Raw genomic sequence first — 14,161 nt, forward strand, 5'->3', positions numbered from 1 at the left:
GAGAGAACTTGCAGGCTGGCACCATCAGTCCAGCCCGCAGGCTGAGGTCAGCACCCTTGGCGACCCCGAGGTATTGCAAGGCCAGCCAGGTCCGGCCGCTGGCGCCTGAGCAGCAGCTACCACATTCTGGCTGTGGGCGCTCCCGTGAGAGTTTCCAGCGGTCTCTGGCTCCGCCCCCTGTGTACACGTGCAGGGACGCGGTCCTGCCCTGCGCGTGCGCACTGGTGCTCAACGGCTTTCTTGGCCTTGCTGGGTCTGAGGTCGTAACCCTGAGGCTCCCGTGAAGTTGTTGGCTGTATTGAGCTCAAAGTCTGGGAAAAGCAAGGAGGCGGGGGAAAGCCAGGAGGCGATGGGATAGGATGGCTTCTGCAGTAAAGAAGATTTGGGGGTTGGGGAGCAAGAAGGTCCAGGAGTTCCCGGAAGACTCTAGTCCATGTGTCTTCTCGAGTCCCTATTACCGCGTCCACAAAAAACATCTTAGAAAAATCCACAAAGCTGCCTTTGCTGGTGATGCAAAGAAAGTGGAGCAGATCCTTTCATCCGGGAAAAATGGTGTGGATGCTACAGACAAGAAGAACAGGTACTAGGAAGGGAGAGGCCCAGGCCGTGGCTGGGCCAGCTGGGAGGTGGGGTGCAGGGTATCCCCCTTCCCGGGCCAGTCTTCCCTCCTGTCCCCTAGGGGACTGGGCTTTACTCTCTCCCCAGGCACCTGGGATGGGGAAACCTTGGAAAGGTCCAGGTCAGGCCATTTTTATGAGCAACAACACACACACAAAAAAACTTCAGCAGGTTTACAATCCGCACATCATTCCTCTTCTAGGGGGTTTATTGACAATTGTAAAATGATATCACTAACAAAATTAATTATATGCAGTGCTTTTTTGTGTTTGTGATTGTTTTTTATATTATTTATTCTTTTGTTAGTTCGTTTGTTTGAGACAGAATCTCACTTTGTCGCCCTGGGGTTGAGTACTGGAGCGTTATAGTTCACAGCAACTTCCAACGCCTGAGTTCCAGCAATCCTCTTGCCTCGGCCTCCTGAGTAGCTGGGACTACAGGTGCCTGCCACAATGCCCTGCTATTTTTAGAGATGGAGTCTTGTGCTTGCTTAGGCTGGCCTGGAACTCCGGATGCTAGGATTACAGGCACGAGCCATTGCACCTGGCTTGCAATGTTTTATTTTTAATGTACACGCTTCAAAACACTATTAGAGAAATACGAATAAAGATAGAAATAATTTGGCCCAACTTCTGGGCTAAAACTTCTTCAGATAAAATTCCAGTATCCATTTTATATCCATTTATGGCTGTGTATATAAACTCCTTACTGACCTTATAAAGAAACTGAAGTAGGAAGTTGGTTTCATGTTTTTAAGTAGGAAGATTTGCGTTTCTCAAAATGTGAACTTGTTTATTTTACATAGACTAAAAACCCAAAATTTTAAAATTTTTGAGTTACAGCTGTGAGGTCAATGAGAAAATTTTTGTAATGAAGTGAACAAATAGATGCCCTTCTAGATATCAAAATAGATTATTCATTCCCACAAATTAATCATTTATTAACAGAGAAAAAAATAAGTGAACAGAATAGAAAATCCAGAAATACCTAGATATATGTAAAAATTTAGAACTTGTTAATATGACATTTTATATTTGTAGGAAAAGATGAATTATTTGTAAATGAAATGCCTATTAACTGTTTGGAAAACCTAGATTTTTATATCACAAAAATAAGTGCTTGATGGAATATAGATTAAAAATTTTCAACATACAAAATGACAAATGTACTGGAAGAAAACACAAATGCCTATTTAGACAGGTACATTTTTACAGTGACAAAGACCTTCCTAAGGATTATGTCAAAGCATTTCAAAAGTTGTTCTAGCAAGTTAAAAATGAAAACATCCCATGTGTAGAAAGAATTATTCAAGGAAAAGCCAACATCATTGCAAAATTCTTACAATGATATTTATACACAATATATATCAGATAAAAACACATTTTTACAGAGAATTCTTTGGAATTGGTAAGACAAGAGATCTAAAATTGTGCAAAGTACTTTTTTGCAGTTCTACAAGTGATGTATGCACATAGAAAAAAAAATTAGTGTTCCTGGTTGGAAAAATAAAAGGAAGAGAACTGTTTTCTCTACACAAAGTTTGTGAGGATAAAGAGCAGTGGCATTAGTACTATTGCTTCAAGTTTAAGGTGTTGATAACTTTCCAAATAGATAATTTGGTGGCCAGCACCACATTAAAAAAAAAATAATAATATATATATATATGTCCTTTCCTCATCAGTTCAGTTGTACTAAAATAACTTTAGTAACTAATGATACATACAATTTGTTTTTGTCAGTATTCCTTAAAATAGCAATGTATAAGAATATATATAGTGGATTTTGTAGCTAAATTTCAGTGCATCCATAGGATGGAGTAATAGATAAACACCAAAGGGGGAAATAGATACAATATGATATTGGTATGTGACAGTGTACTTTTATATATCCAGTGAGAAAAGATCAATTTGATTATACATAGACACAGACTGGTCTGGTGTTAGCCGAAAATATGTATAAAATGGGATAAAATTTTGTTACTTCCAGTCTTTTGTATTATAAGTGAATTTTTTTCTTTTCCTTATGTGGTTTCTGCAATGAACATGTATAAAACATCTAGTAAAAGTTTATTATTTATGAAATAATCCTTGGGGAGAACAGGAATGTGATCTTGCACAGATAAAAATAATTTCTTTGTATTTAATTTTTTTTTCTTATTGGCATGGTCTGTGAACTTCTAGCCTCTTCATGAGTAAAGAGAATCTTTTTTATCTGTGCATGTAGATTTTATTATGTACACATTTTATTACAGACATATGTTTTTATTACATACAGATTTATTAGATACATGTAAGCGATTATAGAGTAATCATTTTAGTTTGTATCCATAAGAAAATAAAAAGTAGCAAGTATAAATGATTATTAGTATTGCAAAAGTATTCCTTACTTTCTGGGAGTTTTCTTTTAAAATATTGAACTATCAACTGTATTTATGCCTTCAATCCATTTATTCTTCAAATATAACTTGAATGCCTATTATGTAGCAGACATGTCCTGCTTATCTCTCAGGACTCTTCCATTCTTTTTTTTTTATTATTATTGTTAAATCATAGCTGTGTACATTAGTGCAATCAAGGGGTACAATGTGCTGCTTTCATATACAATCTGAAATATTCTCGTTAAACTGTTCAACGTAGCCTTCATGGCATTTTCTTAGTTATTGTATGTAGACATTTGATTTCTGCCTTTAGTAAGTTTCGCCTGTACCCATTCTAAGATGTACCATAGGTGTGTCCCCACCCATTACCCTCCCTCCACCCTAACTTTCCCCCTCCCTCCCCCTTCCTTGGCCCTTTCCCCATAGTCTTGTGCCATAGTTGGGTTCTTCCATTCTTAAAAACACTCTTGTTCACCTACCTACCCTGAGAAAGTTGCAAGATTTAAAATCACAGTGGTAGGAGTTAATCTCAATTGAAGTCTTTCCTCCCTCCTTTCAAACTAAAGCATTTCTGAGTGTAGAAAATTATAAAAAAAAAAATTAACTGCCCTTTTGAAAAGGCATAACATCTTAAATGCTAATGATCATTGAAAAATATTGGATTGGACATATATTCTATACATCTAACTATTGAATAAAATAAGTCTTACCTGTTCATTTGAATCCTGAGTTTGCTTTGGCTTGAAGATTTATTTATTTATTTATTTATTTATTGGTTTTGGGGAGTTTTGTGTGTTTTTGTGTTTGTTTGTTTTTGAGATGGGGTCTTGCTATTCCTCAAGCTGGTCTCAAACTCCTGAGCTCGGGAAGTCCACCCAGCTCAGCCTCCCAGAGTGCTAGGATTACAGGTGTGAGCCACCGCACCCACTGGCTTGAAGTTTTTTGAAAACTAAAGAAGGAATTACTTTGTTTTAAAAATTGGTTGTTGTTTTTGTTGTTTCAGCCCTCTGACCCCATACAACTTCTAAGAACTAATACTTATTTAAATGCTGGTCGTATATCTAGATCTTCCAAAGACCTTTTATACGTATCACATTTCACTTGATGTAAAGCACCAGGGATTATGTGATTCCCTATTATTTTTGGCATCAATAAAAGGATTTTTAAATACTGCCTGTTACATTTGTAAGAAGTCATGAATTTTAAGTGGAATTTTAATGTCACAGATGTTAAAATGTGAGAAAATGAGCATCTGACAATCACTGAAATAACAATATTATCTCTTTATTTTTAAAACCTACTGCTAGGAGCTACAATTATATCATTTTACTTCAAGTATTTTCTTTTTTAGTAGTAGTCACTTTAGTTAAGTAGTAGTAACAGTAATTCTTATAAATCTAACAATTATTGAGCTGTTATTTGTGCTTGGAATTGCCCTAAACATTTTACTTAAAGTGTTCTCTTTTTAAGTAATAGTAACAGTTGTTAAGTAATAGTAATTCTTACAATCTCTAACAATTATTGGACTTTTATTTTCTCTTGGAACTGCTTTAAATACTTTGCATAGATTGTCACTTAAGTATCCCAGTGGTGTCCTGTGAGATGGCTACTGTTTCATCACCCTTTTATAAATGAGGAAGTTGAGGCACAGAAAGGGTACACCATAGCTAATAAGTGACAGAGCTTAAAGTAGGGATTTAAACTGAAATTGAATTGCATCCAGAGGTCGAGCTCTTTCCATTCAAATAGGCTTCTCTCAATGTAGTGAGCTGCAAGAGCTAATAAATGATGTATATTCTTCACAAGAAAGTTATTTTGAATAATAACATGCTATTTAATGTTTACAAATGCATGAATCATTGTTCGTTTTGAGGTAGTGCACTATAGTTTTCTAAGAATTCTCTGGCTTTCATAGGACTGCTCTCCATCTGGCCTGTACTAAAGGCCATTTAGCAGTGGTGATTCTCCTGCTGGAAAGACAGTGCCAACTTAACATCTGTGACAGAGAAAAGAGGACACCCCTGATGAAGGTATATAGTAACTATTTCAGCATGCGGTGGATTTGATTTAAATACATAGAACCAAAATGAATTTATCTCATTTAAATATAATTGGTTGGTGAAACCTGTGGAATGTTTATTTGAATTCCCAGAATTTATCATCTATTTCCTGATCTAATGCCAACAGGCTGTACATTGCCAGGAATGGGAATGTGCTATTTCTCTACTGGAATATGGTGCTGATCCCAACCTTCAGGACATCTATGGCAATACTGCCCTCCACTATGCTGTCTATAAGGAGAATATGTTACTAGTACAAAAACTGCTGTCACACAATGCAAGTATTGAAATAAAAAACAAGGTACAGATCAACTAACTTTATTTTCAAAATATTTGAAATGCATTTGTTTTAATATTGACATATACATAAGGGTCAGTGGTTCATATTTGGAAGCTCAAGCATTCCATGAATGAAAATACTTTGGAATGACTTAATTGTCTAAGATTTTTCTTGAAATATCAATTTTTTAAAGAGGCATTAGAGGGTACAGCTTTCTTTTATTCATTTGTGGTAAATATCTATGAAAGCACTGAATTTGTTAAAGGTAAATTTTTTTCTAAGTATTTTTTTCCCCACCCAAGTGTTTTTTTTTCCCCCCTAATTAGTATAAAACAACACAGGAAAGCAAAATAGACTTTATCTTCTAAGTCTATTGCCCACAAAATAGACTTTATCTTATAAGTCCAACAAATCTAAAGCATTTTACAATAAATGGAAATCTTGCTACTGTTGACACTTTTCTTAAAATTAATTTATATGCAAGAAATTTCTCAGTGGCAAGGCTTAAGAGAGATGAATGGAAAGGGAAAAAGGAGCATCAGAAACCTGCAGCCAATTTAGAAATTATGTAATTGAGGGAAAATACCAAGAAGAGGGTTTTTTTGTTTGTTTGTTTGTTTTTTTGTCTATGTCACTTGGTTGTTTGTTTTTTTCCAGCTTATATGTTCAGGCAAGGTACTCTTCAGTTTTGGTGATAATACTTCTCAGTTTAGGAAAGAGAGTTAATGAGCTATAAGTTTGCCTAGAGATCAGTTTTAGGAGGACTCTGAGGAAAACATTGTGAACAGGTGGTGATGAAATGGGAAATACTTCAGAAGAGGGAAGAACAAAGAATTAGCTGACTTATTATCCTATTCTAGATAAGAGTGTGAATACTACTCTCCAATCTAGAATGTCTTGATGAGAAAAGTTTATAAATAGCAAAACCAAGTGGTGTTTTGAGTTTATTAGTCCCTGTTTGATCCCTAACTAGGAAAATCAAATGGAGTTTTCAGTAAATGACTCTCTCGCTCTTTCTTCTTTTTGTCAGATCCCCAGTTGATAAAGGGGATTGATTGGCCATGTGGATGAGAGATGAGACTGAAGTGATGTCTCCTGAATAAGTTTTCATCTAGAGCTGTGGATCACAGTCATCTGGGAAATTCAGAAAAGTCTACAAGTCTAGGCCCTCCCCTGAAGATTTTGATTTAGTAAATCTAATAAATAGTGGAATGTATATTTAAAAATATTTCCTCAGAGGTGGGCATGGTGGCGCATGCTACTCGAGTAGTCCTAGCTACTCGGAGGCTTGAGGTGGGAGGATTACGTGTGGCCAGGAGTCTCAGTATATCTTGTATGTTCATAGAATGTTAGCATAATCAGGATGGCATTTTTAAACACTGAAAATGACGACGTGATTAGGAATAGAGATAAGAACTCTTTTAATGATTTAGTTTCAGCAGTCCTATGAACTAATTATGTATTTGGTCAACAATTTGGGAGAATTAAATATAAACAGACTGTAAATGAATAAATGTAAAATTTCTTGAAGTGGGTATTATGAGTCATAATAGCATTTTGTATTACATGTCAGGCCTGATTTTTTAGAAAAACATACGACACTAAAGAAAGGAAAGATTTTTACATGCACTATATACAACCACGTAGAAACAGATTGATAGAAAATGTAAAAACACAAGAGCCATATTCTAAATGGGGGCCACAGTATATTTAGTTTGCCTCCATAAATGTAACAAGTGTGTAAAATTTGGAGACAGGAAGAATCTGGATTTCAGGCTTCTCTTAAAGAATCCAGTCTGGTGTCTCTTGAGTTCATCTTACAGTTTGGTGTGAGTGCAGATGCTGCCCTTTGTTACGAAGCACCTGTTCTCCAGTTTTCTATGGTGCTTACCTATGTACTTCACATATGTGGGTCATCTACTTTGCCTCTGTAAGTACTTGAGTCTATAGCTCTTGTTTTATAGCAAATTTTAATAAAGATTTCAGGGTTTTTCAAGATAGTTTACAGGTTTTTTTTTTTGTAGAGACAGAGTCTTACTTTATGGCCCTCGGTAGAGTGCCGTGGCCTCACACAGCTCACAGCAACCTCCAACTCCTGGGCTTAAGCGATTCTCCTGCCTCAGTCTCCCGAGTAGCTGGGACTACAGGTGCCCACCACAACGCCCGGCTATTTTTTGGTTGTAGTTTGGCCAGGGCCGGGTTTGAACCCGCCACCCCCAGTATATGGGGCCGGCGCCCTACCTACTGAGCCACAGGCACTGCCCATGTTTACAGGTTTTTATAATATGTACTATTATTTATTATATACTATATTATGTATAAATCTCTTAGTAACAGGATTGAATTGTAGAATTTAGAAGGTTTTTTTTAAGCTTTTTCTTTATATGTACCATAACAGACACCTTCCTATCAGAATGCCTATGCACCTGTTTAGGGTAATGATGGTTATAATTGGGTAAGTTGTGCATGTTTCAGATAACATTGTATTGTCTAGCACTGTCCCTCAAAAATGCAAGTGATTTAGTAGATTTCGTCATGCTAGAAATACCCCACACACAGATCAGTGTTAGAACTTTCATTGATGCTGTACTGTACTTCTGATTTCTATTTTGCCTAAAATAAAAGATAATTTTAGGTAGCATTTAAAACAATCGATTAAGTTATATGCACTAGGGTTGTGGGATTATAATTATCATTGAGAATAAAATTGCATACCGTACTTTCTAATATTAAAAATTTATCTTGGGGCAGCGCCTGTGGCTCAGAGGAGTAGGGCGCTGGCCACATATGCCGAAGGTGGCAGGTTCAAACCCAGCCCTGGCCAAAAAAAAAAAAAAAAAAGACATTAAAAATTTATCTCCTTTTGATAGGGGAAATCCTAAGGATTATCTCATCATAAGCAATTGAAGTTCATTTGCAGTCCATCTCTTTTAAGTCAGAGCTCCTTAGTGAGCCATTTGGAGCAGAATTGCCCGACATTGGCATATGGGTTTCTGAAATCATTGATAAAAGGGACTCATGTGAGTTTGTGTCACCTGGAGGAAACCTCAGCTGTTGTTGACAAGCACTTGAAACTATATCTATGAAACTCTCATCACTTAAGTGATAATGTTTGCCACAAAAAAGTATTATCTAATAGGATTAGGCAAGTCCAAGAGATATCTTGAATATTGAATATAGAATGCAGTTTTGTAATATTTCTTAAACATAGGTGATCATGGAATATTTCTTTTGGAGCACAATCCTTGTGGTAAATATTCTTTGGAATATAGTTTAAGAAACACTGCTCTAGAGATAATAATTTAGATCATTAATTTAATAAAAATACTTAAAGGATTAACTACTGCGTCCTAGGTTTGGGGGATATAGAGAAAAGATACAGTCCATGATCTCAAGAAGCTCTTGGTTTAAATGGGAAAGAATAAACTAATTGCAATATGCTAAATGGTGTGAGAGAAGCAAAGATTCTTGGAACTGGTGAATGTTTGAAGTGAGTTTTGGACCCGGCAAGTTACTGTGGTGAGGCAGAAGAGAGTTTGCAAGGGAAGGAGAACACATGAAAAAGCACACCAGTGAACAGGAAGTGACTGCTTTTTATTTACGTTCTATGTTATATGTATAAGTTCAAAGATCTTATATGAGGTCTTGAGTTTATTTGAGAAATAATGTGATTTTGTGAATTATCAATTTTTTTTTTTTTTTTTGCTGTTTTACAGGGTGGATTCACACCACTTTTACTTGCTGTGAATTATAATAGACAGCTCATGGTGGAGTTTTTAATAAAGAGAAATGCAAATATAAGTGCAGTTGATAATTGGGAAAGGTACAGTAGTTATATTTTTTAAAACTGAGTGTTCTAGAGTGATAATCACACAAGTCAGAAATATTAAATTACCAAAATTAACTTATAATTATTGAGATATTGTACAAAGTATCAATATAAACCATCATGTAGAAAAGCAATTATTTGGACCGGGCAACATAAAGAACAGTATATAGTAGAATTTACCCTCTCTTATTACATTAATTAGTGCTCCTTATTTGTAATCTAATGTTTTTGGTCCTATGAACTTACATTAGCTAAAAGAATATTTGTATTCCTTTTATTTTATATGTGGACTTTAACTTTCAGTTTACTTTATACCTCAATATTGAACTTCTTAACCATTTTCTGTATTTTTCTGACCTCTGCTGCTTATATTCTTTCCCTTTAAAAACACTATGTTAACCATAAATAGGACTTTAAAATCATTTTGTCCTTTAGATGAGTCTTTGCTTTAAGTTGTAATCCCTAAGTCACTCTTAATTGCTATTACCAGGTACTGTGAGTTCATCAGTTTTTTTTCCTTTTTCACTTCTAGTCTATTTTGATTTTTTAAAAATTAGTATGGATGGAGGGAAGAAAGATATCCTAAATTGGAAAAACTCTTCCTTTAAAGAAGATAAGCCATGAGTGGTTGATAAAGAGAAAAGAGGCTTTAGAGTCACACAAGACTAGGTTTAATTCCTAGCTTTTTCACTTGCTAGGTGTGTGACCTGGAGGATACGGTTTATCACCAAATATGTTGTCTGATATGAAAAGATGGATAACAATATTTTCTTCAAGGGTGGTTGTGTATAAGTAAGATTAAAAGCATTTAATTTGGTGCCTAGCACATGATTATAAGCACCATCTACTGAAATTATTAAGGGTATTATTATTATTACTGCTACTGTTTTAAGCCTTCAGATAGTTCCTTCTTACCTGAGCCCTAGCTGAATGAACTGCAAACTATTATACCTGACAAGGGAAATAATGGATAAATCTTCACTGAAATCTTTGCCTACCATAGATAATTGACATCAGCATAGTTTTTGCCTGTCAGAGGACTTTAAGTTAGCACCTTCTACTGTCTAATGACCTTGTGCAGTAGTTCTCAACCTTGCTAATGCCTCCTAATGCTGCACCCCTTTAATACAGTCTCTCATGTTGTGGTGACCCCCAACCATAAAATTATTTTCATTGCTACTTCATTACTGTAACTTTGCTACTGTTATGTATCTTAATGTAAATATCTGATATGCAGGATGTATTTTCATTGTTAAAAGGGAGTCGTGACCCACAGGTTGAGAACCATTGCCCTAGTGGGACAAGAAGCGTCTCTTCCTTTTAGCCTTGGTAGTGGTTTAGACGAACACTTGAATACCCTGTGTCTATTAATACATATAAGTGGTTAAATCTGCACTAACCGGCAAGATATGACATTGGTAAAGTATATGAAATGCAGTGTTGAAGTAACGTTATTAAAGGTCCTCAGGATAAAGTCATTTGTCTGTTATTTTAGAACAGCCTTGATGATTGCCTTACGTGAAAATTTGCCAGATATAGCTAGTTTTCTTCTTCAGCAAGGCATCGATGTCTCTCCTCAAGATATGGTTGGACGAACTGCTAGAGATTATGCTATTCGTAGTGGTTTACAAGCGTAAGTGTTTACATTAAGAAACAAGTTAATAACATGTTGAAGTTTAAAGTATAATTATTATGTCTTATACATCGGGTGAGATTTCATAGCTAGGTTCAGGTAGCTTTGGAATGGCAATGAGTTAATATACTTCTCAGCCAGAAATTAAGCAAAAGGCTAACTGGTTATAAGTAGCAAGGGGTTCAGGGGCCCACCATTCCCCATCTCATTCCAAGTATAAGCCCTCTGCATAGGATAAAAATAGTGTCATATTTTGATTTTTCAAATTCGTTAGCTGGGTCTTGAAATGTACAGGTTAGCAGAAAAGCTTTGTACTCTCCCCCGAGAGCTATCCTCCTCCTTGAAGTTTTCAAGGACCAAAGGGGTGCAAGGTGTCCTAAGTCCATGGGAGATAATCTGCTTTTACAAGTCAGAAAGAGGGAGCATAAAGATATTCTAATCATTCCATTGTTTCTGTTGATTCTGTTGCTGCATTGTTGCCATTGAACCTGGTCCTGCAGTCTGATATGATTGATATTTGCTACTAGGGCGCCCTGACTAATTCAGATCCCTGAGTCTTCATGGTGATCCATACTTAGACTTAAAGTTACAACTTTTTCTTGTTTACATACATATTCTTATATGCTCAGCCACTAATCCCAAAGCATCAGCACCCTGCTGTGGCAGTTTGGGCCTCCTAGGTTTAGCCATACACATAGTGAGGAAATTGACCCTTCTCCCCACACTCAAAACCTTATTTGGAGCCCACATCTTAGCCCTCCTTAGACTGTTCATGGTAAGTTGTCCTTTAATGTCCTTGTTTGGGTTTTCCCTAGAAAATAGTATGTGGGGTTATTCTAAACTGTCAGAGAGTTCAAATAATGTTGCAGGAAGAGATCAGAGTTTCCTTTCTTCTTTGCTGCTATATCTATACCTCAAAGCCCCTTTCTATCCTATGTAGCACCTTTTCTTAGATAGCAGAAGGTACCACATCCCCCTTCCCAGAGCAGTGAGCACCAACTTGTGGTTGGCTGCTCAAGTGATTTGGTTTCCATATTCACAAAAATCTCCCAAGCTACTTTCATCTCTACCTCATGTTTTAAAAATATTTTCAAATTATACCTCACAAGGAAGGCATTTAACAGAACTCTCTGAATCAAAAGTAGGTTAGTTAGAGTGAACAGGACTGATCCTCATCTATGATTCATCAGTATCCATGTATAAAGGTAGGGCTTTGTGCTTGCATGGGTTATACCCAAATTGGGGCAATGCAGAGAAGATTAGCATGGTCCCTGCCCAAGGATGGCGCTCCCGTTTGTGATGCATCTCATATTTTGTGGAAAGGCATTTGACTACTTGCTACTAGACTCAAGGAGAAACAGTGTGAGTCAAAGTAAAACAGTTAACATTCAATACTGAAATTATGATTTTTCACTACAAAAATATCTGCTATGTACAGTGACTTATGAAATGAGAATGCAGCTGAGTAAGTTGTGAGATGTTGTGTGCAAATGTGTTGATAGTAATGTATCTTGGAAATGAGAAAATGCCAATTTGCATCTCCTTTATGGAACTTGAGAAAAAGAAAAGTAAGGTTTTGTCTTCCATGTCAGTTGGGGATGAACATGGAGATTAAGCATCATTTTAACAAAGATCTGGTGGTTCAGAGTTTGGTTAGGTAGAGAAGGAATAGTAGTCTAGTCCATGCTGGGCATGACAATTATTTATTTTTGCCCTGATGTGATTGAGTAGCTCAGTAGTAGGGAATAGTGATACTATCTAATTCATTGGGTGCCATGCTTATAGTCTCAGCGACTGCCAAGGTTGAGGAGGGAGAATTGCTTGCACCCAGGAGTTAGAAGCTACAGTGTGCTATGATCATATCACTACATTCTACCCTGGGTAACAGAACAAGTCCTATGTCTCAACAACAAAAATTATATTGTCTGATTTGATGAGATAATATATTCCTAAATAAATTTTGTTACACTGTTAACGCTGAGATACACTAAATTATAAGCCCCATAGCACAGCTAATACCCCAAATTAGGACTTAACATTTTCTAGAAACTGAAGCATTTGTCTATTAGAATTTATGAATAAATACACATAGAGTTTTATCTGAAATTCCTAAACAGTTTTAGCAATTAAGTTAAAAAAATTATTCCATTGCTTCACTATTTCTCTGGACACTTTAAAATGTAATCTTGTTAAATGTTCAAAACAACCTAGTGAAATAAGGCAGTAAAATCCTTAGGAAACAATGAGCCTAGGAAAAGCAAATTGTCCAAGAACAAATAGCTGTTGCTTACAAATCTAGGACACTTTGCATCATGTCAAGCCAACTCTAGTTAATTTACTGAGCTGTACTGCCCTCAATTCATAACTATTTCAACTTACTTTTTTTCTTCTTTAATTAGAAGCTTAATAAATTTGTAGAGTTTACACATTTGAAGTGTATGGGATAATTAAAATTCTGATATTAGCTCTGATAGTGTCTAAAATACTGCAAGAATTTAATGTTTTTGGTGAATGCTTTTCATATCAGTATTCAAATAGTTGTTTTATTTATTAACATTTTGTATACATAGAATTTGCAAACAAATTTCAGAATATGAAAAAGGAAAGATACTAAATGGCAATAAGACTGGCAAAAATTCTTTTCAAAGTAGCAAATCAGGTAAGAATTCTGATAATAAATAAGTCTTGGTGATTTTACCCTAGATTACAAAGTAAGATAAAGGAATTTTTGATCACAAAAGAGCAGTTAAAAAAAACAACATGTAAATTGCTTATTTTGTACTAGAATATTTTTCTTTAAAGAGTTTAGAATTCAGGGCCGTGCCTGTGGCTCAGTGAGCAGGGCGCTGGCCCCATATGCCGAGGGTGGTGGGTTCAAACCCAGCCCCGGCCAAACTGCAACAACAAAAAAAAATAGCTGGGTGTTGTGGCAGGCGCCTGTAGTCCCAGCTACTCGGGAGGCTGAGGCAGGAGAATTGCCTAAGCCCAGGAGTTGGAGGTTGCTGTGAGCTGTGTGAGGCCACGGCACTCTACCGAGGGCAATAAAGTGAAACTCTGTCTCTACAAAAAAAAAAAAAAAAAAAAAAGGAGTTTAGAATTCAAAATTATTTAGGAAGTTATTTGTAAGTAGTTTATAATCTCAAACAGTTGTGTGAAAAAAATTAATTATGGTTCTTAAATCCTCTGATATTTTTGCATACGTAAGAAAAAAATTTAAGATAGCATTTTGTATGTTTCCTCTATGGTCACATTATAACAAATGGGATTTTTTATAAAAATGGATCTTCTATTTAATTTTTATAATAAATGGTTCTCATTTGGCAAATGAATTGAATTAGAGTTGACCCTTGACCAACCTAGGGAT

The 14,161-nt window shown here is 36.0% G+C and overlaps 1 protein-coding gene and 1 non-coding gene across 2 annotated transcripts in view; both read left to right on the forward strand.

The window, feature by feature from the left end:
- The first annotated feature begins 359 nt into the window (after positions 1 to 359).
- LOC128597965 (POTE ankyrin domain family member A-like) overlaps positions 360 to 14,161 on the forward strand; it is a 198,815-nt gene continuing 185,013 nt past the window's right edge. Inside the window, exons 1-5 of the mRNA XM_053608334.1 lie at positions 360 to 580; positions 4,911 to 5,025; positions 5,183 to 5,356; positions 9,052 to 9,158; positions 10,660 to 10,797. Coding sequence (XP_053464309.1) covers positions 360 to 580; positions 4,911 to 5,025; positions 5,183 to 5,356; positions 9,052 to 9,158; positions 10,660 to 10,797 — 755 coding nt within the window. The remainder of the gene's footprint in view (positions 581 to 4,910; positions 5,026 to 5,182; positions 5,357 to 9,051; positions 9,159 to 10,659; positions 10,798 to 14,161) is intronic.
- LOC128580086 (U6 spliceosomal RNA) lies at positions 12,010 to 12,113 on the forward strand. The gene has a single exon (XR_008378438.1). It is a non-coding gene; the product is annotated as a U6 spliceosomal RNA (small nuclear RNA).

The sequence above is a fragment of the Nycticebus coucang genome, chromosome 2 (assembly GCF_027406575.1).
Source record: "Nycticebus coucang isolate mNycCou1 chromosome 2, mNycCou1.pri, whole genome shotgun sequence".
Taxonomy (NCBI): Eukaryota; Metazoa; Chordata; class Mammalia; order Primates; family Lorisidae; genus Nycticebus; species Nycticebus coucang.